This window comes from Dunckerocampus dactyliophorus, chromosome 10, assembly GCF_027744805.1.
Source record: "Dunckerocampus dactyliophorus isolate RoL2022-P2 chromosome 10, RoL_Ddac_1.1, whole genome shotgun sequence".
Classification (NCBI taxonomy): Eukaryota; Metazoa; Chordata; class Actinopteri; order Syngnathiformes; family Syngnathidae; genus Dunckerocampus; species Dunckerocampus dactyliophorus.
The window spans coordinates 14490320-14502963 of NC_072828.1; the positions used below are offsets into that span (position 1 = coordinate 14490320).

Here is a 12644-nt window from a genome sequence, read left to right on the forward strand (position 1 = left end):
CCAAGCCAATAAAAAACAGCTGCGGGCCATAAATGGCCCCCGGCACGCACTTTGGACACCCACGTTCTAGTGTCAAGCATTTAGTGTGACCCAGTGGTAGGTTTTTGCATAGCGCTGTACATCAATTATCATCATTATGCTCACGACTCACAAAGTGAAGGTTTCGTTGTATTTCGGAGCCCAGCTGTTGTTCTTTGACTTGGTGGCGTACTTCCTCTTCTTGTCGCTGAGGTGAGGGCCGATGATGAAAACCTCCACAAACGGCCGGAATATTCCCTGCGTCTGCCACCTCAGGTCGTTGGCAGCCACCACTGTTACAGAGAGAGACAGAAGGCGAGGCCGGGAGGGCAGCCATGAAAGGAGAGTTCCAAAAGGTCACCATAATTCTTTTGCTCTTGTAAAAGAAATAATTTTCCTGCAAAGGTACAGTTTTATTCTCTAGTCTCTTTACAATAGTATGACTATCTGAAAATACAACAATAAAAGTACAACACTGACTGAAGTTTGTTTTATTTTCTAAAACAATTATTACTCTTATTACTATTATTTTAACTTATTTTTATTTTATTATTACTTATTATTCTTGCAAAAGTATATATTTTCTTACAAATGTTAACATCTATATAGTAATTTTTAAATGATCATCATTTCATTTTGGTAAAATAGTTCTACTTTATGCTTAAAAATTACTTTATTCTCATACAAAATACCATACTACTAAAATATACAAAATATTTTTGCAAATAACTACAATGAATTTTGCATAAATGCATATATCGTAATTTCCAGACTATAGAGCACACATACTGTATATATAGGCCGTACCTGTGTATAAGCCGCAGGTGTCCACGTCGTAACACAGGACATTTAGTACACAAAAATATCGAGGAAAAGGCTTCTTGAGACGTCATCTGTACTTCTGTGTAGAAGGTGTCGGACGTTTCGCTCCTCATCCGAAGAGCTTCGTCAGCAAACTAATAAGTGCTGGTAGCTTAGGCCTTAAATACAGTAAGAGTGGGCGGAATTGGTGTGCCAACACCCTCCTCCTATTGGTTTGTTACACTAAGCCTGGGCGGAGCAGTGGTATAATCCTATCCTGTTATTCACACCTACGATAAAAGGGAAGTGTCGCTCCCTGAATTGGGTATGAACGACTCTGATACTGGCTTGTAAAAACAGTCTTATCCCCATTGGTAGGCAACACTGATCATCATATAGAGAACACAAAAGGGTTTGTGGCGAGCATCAAAGACCTCAGATTGGAGCCAGAGGAAACTTTGGTGTCTTATGATGTGACTTCACTTTTCACATCTGTCCCCACCTCAGCAGCAGTCTCGGTGGTGAGGAAGAGACTGCTCGAGGACTCAACTCTGCATCGGAGAACAAAACTTAGTGCTGACCACATCTGCCAATTACTGGAAATTTGCCTTAACACCACATATTTTCAGTTTAGAGGGAAATTCTACAGACAAATTCATGGTTGTGCTATGGGCTCACCAGTCTCACCCATAGTGGCGAATCTGTACATGGAAGAGATGGAGAAACAGGCTCTCACATCCTTCTCAGGGACAAAACCAAGGCACTGGTTTAGATACGTGGATGACACCTTTGTCATAATCAAAAAAACAAGAAATTCAGTCTTTCACAGATCACATCAATGCGGTGGACACCAATATCAAATTTACTCGCGAGGACACTAAAGAAAACCAACTAGCCTTCTTAGACTGCAAGGTAATTATAGGAAAGGACAGACAGCTACTTACAGAGGTCTTTAGAAAGGCCACACACACTGACCAATACCTGCTTTTTGAATCAAACCATCCACTACAACATAAACTAGGGGTTATTAGGACCCTCCAACATAGAGCGGAACAAATACCAACTAGTGCTGAGGGAAAGAAAAAGGACACACAACATGTCCAGAGAGCGCTCTCAACCTGTGGGTACCCACGGTGGGCTTTTAACAAATGTCAAAAGAAGAGAGTAGGGAAAGAAACCCAAAAGCCCACAGAAGCAAAAAGGAGAGGAGTGGTAGTCCCTTATGTAGCGGGGGTCTCCGAAAAACTCCAGAGGATCTTATGGCAACACAAAATTCCTACCTATTTCAAACCAGTAAATACCCTGAGACAAAAATTAGTGCATCCTAAAGACAAGGCTCCAAACCAGAAACAGAGCAATGTGGTCTATTCCATCCACTGTAAAGATGAGGAATGCAAAGAGCACTACATTGGGGAAACTAAGCAAATGCTCCAAAAAAGGCTTTATCAACATCGCAGGGACAATGCTAGTGGTCCTCAATCAGCAGTACATCTACACCTGAAAGCTACCAATCACTCTTTTCAGGACAGCGAGGTTAAGATTTTGGCCAAAGAAAACAGATGGTTTGAAAGAGGAGTAAAGGAAGCTATTTTTGTCAAACAACAGAACCCATCATTGAATCGGAATGGTGGTTTGAGGTTTAATTTGGACCCTGTGTTCAGCAGGTTACTGAGACCAAAACCCACAGCTCTTAGTCTTGCAAATGAGGTGAAGGCAGGGCCGAGCCAGAACAATAGATGCTAACAAGCCAGTATCAGAGTCGTTCATACCCAATTCAGGGAGCGACACTTCCCTTTTATCGTAGGTGTGAATAACAGGATAGGATTATACCACTGCTCCGCCCAGGCTTAGTGTAACAAACCAATAGGAGGAGGGTGTTGGCACACCAATTCCGCCCACTCTTACTGTATTTAAGGCCTAAGCTACCAGCACTTATTAGTTTGCTGACGAAGCTCTTCGGATGAGGAGCGAAACGTCCGACACCTTCTACACAGAAGTACAGATGACGTCTCAAGAAGCCTTTTCCTCGATGGACAACTCCTGTACGACTGAGAGCCTACACAGATACACAAAAATATGCCACACAGAATTTTTTTTTTTTTTTTTACTTTTGATCAAATAAATGCATTCTTCCAAAGAGTGCCAAACAGTGTCTTGTAACATAGCTAGTTAAACGGCGCAGTGAGTGTAAGGTGGCTAAAACAGTAGCCTGCCAGAAAAGTCATTCATCGCCATCCTTGTCCTCCTCCTTCTGGGAACTAAAACCACTTGGTCATCTTCACAAGCATCACATTTGAACAGCCTCATAATTCCTTCATCACACACTTTGTCAGTCTCTCTCCCTCAAACTCCCTCTTTCTTTGTCGCTCTTTGTTGTCTGGAGGCAAATTAGCCATTAAGCTTGGCCAATCCTCTTCATTCAGTCCAGCCTTTCAAAACCCGTTGGTGGTAGTGGACGGTTGGCGGTCCGAGTAGCCCGAACAGAAGCAGTAGTAATTCTACACTTCAGCAAACTTACTTAAGATTTGTGTGAGAGATCGCTGCATAAGACTTCAAAAGGTGATATTGGCTTCCACCTCACTCGTCCAGGTCACACACGTTTTGTTTCAGTATGTTTCACCAGGTTTTTATTCCCACTTTGTTGTCGCTCCTTGAGCGTTGTGTGTAGTTGTGTGCTCCAAGACAAAGTGACAGTAACTCTCAGATACTCACATTTTACACACTCTTCTTTCACCTCTTTGTTGTTCCCAAATGGTACTGCTATGTGTAAATGCATAAAGGTGAGCTTTGATGATGTTATTATGTCTGTGTTGACTGCTAGTGTGCGTATTCGTTGTGTGTCAAGTTAATTCATGCCAGCACAATGCCTGTCACTCACACGCCAAACAACAATGTGATCATCTTCTCGCTGGAAGACAAACACCATGCTCATACCATTGGTGAGTCTGTATTCATTTTGTGCTTTTAATTTGATGTTGTTGGACGATACTTTTTTGAGACCCATATTGTGTTCAGTGGAGTCAGACAGAATGTAACACACTTTTATTGTGAAGGCTGGAAGTGTGATGTCAGTCTTTGAGCTCTTGACGGCTGTAGCGTATGATGGGAAGACGTAGATGGGTGTCAGTAAAGTGCCTCCAGAGTTCAGGAGGTCACTCGGTTACACACACATACCACTTACCACCACCACCTTGTTCCTTATTAGCCTGTGGTGCTGCATTTCACACACAGTCAAAGGACCTTGGCAGAACAAATGATCTTACCTTTCACGGTGACCTTGTGCTCTCCAGTGTTGGGGTGAGTGAAGATCTCCACATGGATGGACACTTCTCCCACAGCATCATCCACCCCAGACCCTGGTGGGGGACAAGACACACACACACAGTTAGCAAATGACTCCTTATTTAGACAACCAACCATGAACACAAGCTGCACCGTGAGCTCTGGTTCAAGTCTCCTCCTCCAAGTCTCAGGTAAATTCAGAAAAGATTCAAGTGCTACTTTTGTTAATGCATAGGGACATTTACATACATATTTTTTGTTATGGGAGGACTTTAAGAGAGTCACTGGGCTTCTTGTGCATGTGTGCGGATTTTGACAAATCAAATGCTGCTATGAGTGGTACTTCTTCACTATTCACAATATTACTTTTTGTCAGTCTGCACTGTTAAGATCTGCAGATATTAAGATTCATATTCAGCATTTCGGTCGCAATTTTAACACTGACACCCACTCATAGATGCAAAGGTGTGTGTGTATGTTAGGATGTAGGTAAAGTTAAGTAGGAACTGGAAAGGGTCAAGTGAATGGAAGCCCTGTCCCTACAGCACAGGTAAGGTCAGGACATGCTCAGATGGATCGAGACATGTGGACACACAATTATGTTCCTAGGGGAACCCAAGACGACCAAACTCTGATTCTATTACATCTACATTGAACCCGACCTGCAAACAATTCCAGGAGGATATGGCAACAGATGGATATTAATTTGCAATGTTTTAATTAGTGTCTTCATTCCATCAACAGGAGCTTTGTGGCGAATACCAGCAGCCTGCCTTTATGTGTGTGTGTATGTGTGCTGTTTCAGCCGGCCGCCCACTAAACAAGGTGTCGGTGGGAGTGAGACGGCAATGAGTGTTCCTGGCACGTTTTCTGGCGTTCAGCTCTCATCTCGTCTCTCCAGGGAGGATTATTGGATTGTGGCTCTCGCTGCCAACTTCCAACAAGACGAAAGAGAGCAGCAGGCGTCCATCTGGACCGGTTTACTTGATGGGGAATGTTCATAAGAGATGACAAAGAAAGTTTTTGGGCTGGAGAGCAGGAAGGCTGTGCCAACAAAACATAAGCATTTTTTCTTTAAAATAATAAGAAGTAATAAGAAGTGCTATTTTAAGAATGATAACAGACGTCCAAAGTACCGTTTTAGCAGCATGTCTTAAAAATAACATGCTGATGGCATCTATTAAAATATAAAATGAGAAGAAATTAAACACTGGTTTAGTTTGTAGAGTGCAGTACAGTACAGTGAAACCCCAGTTTTTGAATACCCTGGTTTTTGAATGATTCAGTTTGACAAACATTTTTGCCAACATTTTGCTGCGGTTCTGGTACCTGGTTATCGTACGATACTGCGCATAACAAACATGTATTTTACCCTTTGGCACATTGATTCTTGTGGCCTGAATAAAGATGTGGATGGACTACTCCCAGCATCGCTTGTTTATTCAGCCATCCTAGATTACACTCCCAACACCAAATCCTGACATATCCATTGTTTATCGCGGTTAATTGGTTCCAGACCCGATTGCAATAAGTGAATTTCCGTGAAATTGGATTCATTATTAATAAACAATAATATTTTCGTAGGTAAAGCATAGAAAACCTATTTAGGACTTTCAAATAGAATTTTTACCATTATTAGAGCCCTCTAGTCATGAAATAACACCCTAGAGTCACCTTTAAACTCATATTACCCAATATAGTAGATATAATCAGAAAAAATAAGCCATGTAAGACATAAATAGCACTCACGCTTCAATAAATGTCTTCTGGACATGAGGACAGGAAGTGATGTTGGGGATTCAGAGTTGAGTTTTAGCTGGAGTACGGCCACAACAGTAGCTCGTGTTATTATTATGATGATGACTATTATTACTATTATCATTATTGTTATTATTATTATTATTATTGTGCCTGTTGTGAGAGAAATCATAATATATACAATATATATACAATAATAAAAGCCTGTCATTGCCAATCAAGACTAGTACTATTGACACTTAGTATACACGCTAGTGACACTATTACTAGTGACACACTAATGTATTGCCTGAAATTGTATTTGTATTTTAGTTCATTTAGAAAAATTTTATGCTTAAAAATGCTTAAATGTGCATTTTTTTTTTACTAGTAATAGGCTGTAGTCAACCACAAAACAGGGATCGTGTATTAATTAATTTTTGAAAACCTGCAATACAATGAGGGAGCAATGTACAAACCCTGATGGAGCAAGGGACAACTGTACTTAGTTTACACAATGCTACGGTATCCTGTAAGGCACATTCATTTGGCAAACTCAAATTAGAATGTTAGCATGTGAGCCTGCTTTCAACCGCTACAGGGAAGTCATTGTCCCTCAGCTCTGTTGCCCATCTACAGTATGACGTCATCATCGGTTGACTGTAATACTTTGCTAACTAACACAGTTAGACCACAAGGATCTTATTGATCACGGCTGCAAAATAACTGACAATGGAGCCACAGAATGTTGCAAGTGCCTGCATTTTGATAAAGAAGGTGAGAAACCCTGTTGAATTCAAGAAATAACTCATGGCAAAATAGGAAGGTGTCGTCCGTGTGGCTGTCTCCCCCCTCCTCCCTTGCCGCTTTGTCATCGGCGTCACTGTCAACAAAGGTCTTCAATCAAGGTAAATGTGACATTAAATGTTCATTTATCCCTTTCATTTATCATTTATATGCATTTTGAATTGGTTTCGGCATGTAAAACTGTAATTGTTCTATATTAAGAGTGTTTTGTTGTCACATTTTTGGGTGTCTGGAACGGATTCATTGGATTTACATGGTACACAATTGTTTCACTTCGGTTTTAAATGGAGCCTTTGTAACAGATTAATCACAAAAACTGAGGTTCCACTGTACTTGCTTGGTTTAAGTGTTTTTGTATCAAGGAATGAGTCAACCAGGCTTATGGTGGACAAGAAGGCTTACCTCTCCAACATCTGTTATTATATGAATATGACACACAAATTGTTTTAGCTGTCACTAAATGTGGTCATTTCAACAATAAGCCTGAGGCATTCCACCAGTGTTACTTATAACATTCTGTTATCATATGCAGTTGATAAGCAAACATTGCCTTCATCAAATGAGTGAAGTTCAACAGACTGAATTTAACAAATTAAGATATTGTACTTTGCTGGAGAAGGGCCATGACCACACATGCACTGCGTTTCACCATTTATGCTTCAATAATGTTTCCTTCAACAAAACTGCCCTTTATGGCTCAAAAACATTGTTTTCATGTCAGTGGTCAAAATTATTATATTAGATGTAAATCCTTTAGGATCCCAACAGGCTTTGGGTCCGGTATAAACCTTTCAACTTAGATTAACTACTGCACGCAAACTCAGAGAATAAAAATAAGGGTGGGATCAGCCTATAGCTTCTTTGTACAAATACTCAGAAGACGTAAGTAATGTATTTTAAATGAATGAGCTTTTACTTGCATGCTGGTATTGTTTTTCTACCATTGCATGTCTTGTCCTATATCTTCGGTGAAGCCTTCCAATAATGTTAATCTTGCCATGTTCAAATCATTCACTTCTGTATGAACTATCCAGTGAAATACACATTATGGAGAAGATGCTAAATGTGTATTCAATATTACAGTCAATATTTATATCCCATGTCAGCATATACTGTACCAGTAAAAAAAACAACAACAACACATTCTACATCCCTATCTCTCCACCACTGTAGTCGTCTAATATATCTTGCTCCCACCTATTGTGAGTGTCCGTTCTTTTGACACCGGTCCCAAGTGATAGAAATCAGACCACATTACATGTTGGGCAGCTTGTGATTGGTTCAGCCCGCAAAGAGACTGCTGTAAACAGAGCCATCATCATATTCGTAACAAGCCTCAACAAAGCCAGTGGCCTGGATAGCTGGAACATGCACAATGGACAGTGTCACCCAACCCTCCGCTGTCCTCTCACCCACGGGCGAGCACGCACGCACACACACACACACACACACACACACTCACACACACACACATGCACACATACACACACACACACACACACACACACACGCTCTTGTTCGGCCCTCGGGCCCTTAACAATGATGTCATGCTCCTCTACGCTTTGATGCATTTCTATTGTTGCCTTTGATGTCCGCACATCATGCTTTAGTGTCTGCTCATACATACAGAGAAGGGCGTATGTATCAGTGCAGCTCCATCCATACAGACATCAGTGCATGCATGAATGCATAAAGTCCTCATGGTGTGAGTGCACTTAACAAGACGGAGAAAGGCCGAAGTAGGAAAAAAGAGGATCAAGTATGTTCAGTCTATGCAGGCAGGGAGAGTTTTGGGATGCATGGAGGTGCTGGGGGAGTGTGAAGGTCTGGACGCTTCCTGGATGTCTCAAGAGTCTGAACCTGGGTGCAACGTACCCTTGTCTGGGTAAACATCCTCACTAGTGGTGAACCTCACCCCCTTGCCGCCAAACACTGGCCCACAGACGGGTCAGGAGGAAGACAGAGAAAGCAGAAGACATGTAGAAAAGTCACAGAATGAAAAACATTTATGTGATTTAAAGGGGATGACACTGTTCTTTCTTCTTCTTCCTTCTGCAGCATGCAAAAGACACTATTCCACTCCCCCGCTTAAATTGTTTCTCAAGCAGAGGTGTTGGAGGACATTTTGTCAGCTGCAGCACCACCACAAACATGACGGCTGTTACATGGCAGCCTGACAGTCAAAGGGGGGCGGATGTGTGTCTTTTCTTTGCAAAATAGGAGCCGGGACATCTAAATCCTCTAAGGAGCATGTAACAGTTTTCAGCTGCTAGCCTCCATATTTTTACAGAGTGCTGCATCTGGGAAACACTAGACTTCCATGGCACTCTTAAAGAGTGACGTCTACATCAGAGAATGAACATGTGTCATAGACAGAAAAAGTGGTTAAAGTGGTTACCTTGTGCATTCTGTGACTGGACAAAGGTCTTAATAAGTTTGTCTGTGGCTTGTGTGTAGAGGGACAGGGCGTAATGGAGGGACTGCAGATCTGGACTCTTCTCCAGGAAAGTCTTCTTTAGACCTACACCACCAGCATGGAAATATTGCTAAAGGCAGACACAGACACAGACACAGACATCTGTTAACTCACTGTAGGACAGTCACGGAAGAGAAAACACTGACATTCATTTCAATTACCTTGCTTAGCATTTGTCTTTACAAAAGTTGAAAATCACAGAAATACTGTATATACAAGCTGGCTCTGGGTGTTCTAAACAACAAAGGCTGTTTGAATTTTTGACTCTTTAGGGTCAGTGGTTCTGAACTAGTGGGAGGAGACCCAAAAGTGGTTTGTGTATGCATTCTGTTGAGTTGCGGACTGCTGATTACTTTTAAATTTGTAAATAAAGACATTTTGATTTAGGCATCTTCCATGAAACATTATACATAAAACACCAAATTTTGTTGTCTTAGTGCATGTTTTATTTTGTCCATTACTGTATTTTTATGCATGCAATCATTTCCTTAATAATGTGCTCTGAAATGCACTGTGCACATGTAATTATGTGTATTAATCTTTAAAAGGATTGCATAGGCTATTTAAAAAAAACTAACTAACTGGCTTGATTTGACACTAAATATGGATTGCGACCATGGAATGACCATGGAAAAATGTAGGTACCCGGGTGACACCAGTTGAGATCCCTTGCTTTAGGTACATACATGTTCTGTGTGATAGAATCTAGCTGCTGAACTTTTGTTATTTTGTGATTTTCCTGTTCAGCACTTTGCTCAGTGGTTGATGTTTTTAAAAAGTGATATACAAATAACGTTGGCTTGGCAATTATTCTAAATTCCACCGCAGAAGGGTGCAAAAGATTGCAAACAAAAGCACAAAAAAAACCTGCCATATAACTGAAAAAGTGAGAAATTGCTACTTACACACTCTCTGACCTGGCTGCTCATTACAATATGGCTGACAAAAATAATAATGGTAAAAGAATTTTGACCTGATGGTGCAGTGAAACATTGTTTAACTTCTCTTTAGATATAAAAAATGAAAATAAAACAATGCCTGTACATTTAATAGAGGTTTTATGATGGTTATAAGTTTTCATCTAGAATGTTTTATTCATATTGCTGTTGTTTCTTAAGCGGAAGATTCATCTTATGATGTCTGGCATTGAGGTCCAGTTCATGCAATTTCATATATAACCTCTTCTGACGTGCCAAAATGTAATAAAGAGTCTGCACCAATCAGTGCTTCCCTACTTTGATGGTGTCCAGCGCCAGTTCTATGACGGCACACTGCTTGGGTGTGAGTGCTTTGGCCTCCTCACGAACCATGTGCTCCTGTGCAAGACGGCAGGAAGTAGACAGCAGTATAATTAGGGTCAAACTATTTAGTATTTAAACAGACAAGCTTATCGTACCTTCAGTTTGGACAGCTGACCCAGCTCTTTGGCAGCATTAAAGATGAGCTGAGTGCCCTGCAAGAAGACACAAAAAGGAAGAGGACAGGAGGAGAAAGTTGTGTTAGCTATCCGCTGAAATTGTGACTCTGATCATGATTGTACAAGGCAGGGTCACATAGAGGACAGTGACATTTCCAACACGCACATACAGTACATAGACAGTCAGCTCTTTACACAATGTCATTGCACTTTTTTTTGTCTTCATGTGCCGTCAACACACAGTCAGTACAACGAAAGGTTGACATCTACTTGCGTTCTTGAACACAGACACACACACGCATACACACCCCACACACACACACACACACACACACACACACACACAACTAGCCGCTTCGCAAGAGTGTGGCACAGGTACAAAAGTACATTCTGCTACGTGAATAAATCACTACCACCTTCCCTCCCTCTTAAAGCTGAACGTCTACACCTCCATCACATCTTGATTGCTTCATTTCAAATCCATTGTGGTGGTATATAAAGGCAAAATCATAATAAAAACTCTCATTGCACAAGTATTTCTGCACCTAACTGTATGTCAATGTAAGGAAGGCATCTAATATGGTGAATATTGTGTGAAAACAAGGTAGTGTGGGGGATCAATATTTCCACGGCTTTGTTTGAGTGAGGAGCTCAGGAATAGAGACAAAGACACGGAGAAGACATATAGAAGAGATAGACGAAACACATTGATCTGAAGGGGTTTAATCCTTACATCGCTGTGAGAAGCACTCTTCAGCCTCCCCTGGAAAGAGAGCATGATGTTAAAAACATAGAGCAGTGGTAGTTATAGTAGTAGCCATTTGCTACTTCATTCTCAATGGCTAGATGCCTTCAACAAACATAAATGCCGGAAACATAGTACGGGTGTACCAATTCTTATTAGTTTTAAAGGGGGCAAACTGGTTCATGTCCTGTGATTTGAACTCGGATCAAGTCTCGAGTGCTAACCATTACAGGATGGAATCTGGGGGGGTGTAGGAGTTTGGGGGAGAGGACACATGAAGCTCTAAAAAGATGATCTGCAAATGGTTATTTTGACTTTTTTGGGAGGTTATTTTTTTTACAGTTATCCAACACTCCGGAGAGTTTTCTGCCTAAACGTGCTGCAGAAGCAATAAAAAACAGGGAGTTAAAAAGTACATGTTTGGTGCTGACACAGTCAATAATGTTTAAACAGCAGTCAGAAGGCAGGACTTGCTTTCTCATGTGTAATATAAATTATAATAATTTTTTTTTGCTCACACGAGTAGTTCCATATGTTTTTTTCTGGTACCAAAACTAAGTCAATTAAATAATAATGAAATAATCCTGGAAACAAGATTTTATGATGTGGTACAAATATGCTTTTTAGCATTTGCTGTCTATTTCTTTAAAAATCAATATACAAATGAATTATCACAATAATTTTTAATTTTACTGGTTTGTGTTTGTCAAATTATCCCACCCCTGATTTAAGTGTACATCACAGCTTTAAGGATACTCTATTAAGAGCATGTTTTTTGCCCAGCACATCCAATACACCTTCTTTAACCATAAACAAATCTATAAGCCTATATAGCTCAACAATTTCTTACAATAAAGCGAACTGTGTTCATGAACAATACTGACATGAGACCAGCATTTACAGTCACCCTAGTGAACAACAGAACATGAAACCAAACCAGGACAGACCAACATGAAAGGTCTTCAGAGAGACAAACATCACAGTACAGCATAGTACAATTTACTGAGAGAAGATTGCAATGTTGAAGAGAGATCAGATGCAAGCAACAAACCCACAGTGGAGGACTTGGGAGGTGGGGGGCACAGTTCAAACAGGTGAGAAAGGTGTGAGGGATAGGTGGCAGAAGAAGGTTGGGAGACAAGACACCTCAGAGGGATCACATTCCCCCTCCCCAGCACCGAAGGTCCCAGTTGCAAAGGAAAAGGAACAAGGCTACATCAGGCACAAGCGAGGAGTGCCACTTGCTGTTTGAGGGGTGGGCTCAGGAACAGGAGACAGCAGAATGACGGCAGTGATTGGTAGAAATTGGTTTTGAGGAGGGAGCAGGGCCTATCACAACCAGAAATGCACCATGCCTCTGT

The 12644-nt window shown here is 41.1% G+C and overlaps 1 protein-coding gene across 1 annotated transcript in view; it reads right to left on the reverse strand.

Annotated features, from left to right (window-relative positions):
• The window catches only part of unc13a (unc-13 homolog A (C. elegans)), a 69946-nt gene that overhangs the window by 5687 nt on the left and 51615 nt on the right, over positions 1–12644 (reverse strand). The window contains exons 36-41 of the mRNA XM_054788549.1: positions 10518–10574; positions 10357–10437; positions 9044–9191; positions 8521–8577; positions 4083–4175; positions 152–311 (exon numbers count right to left, since the gene is read on the reverse strand). Of these exons, the coding sequence (XP_054644524.1) occupies positions 152–311; positions 4083–4175; positions 8521–8577; positions 9044–9191; positions 10357–10437; positions 10518–10574 (596 nt within the window). The remainder of the gene's footprint in view (positions 1–151; positions 312–4082; positions 4176–8520; positions 8578–9043; positions 9192–10356; positions 10438–10517; positions 10575–12644) is intronic.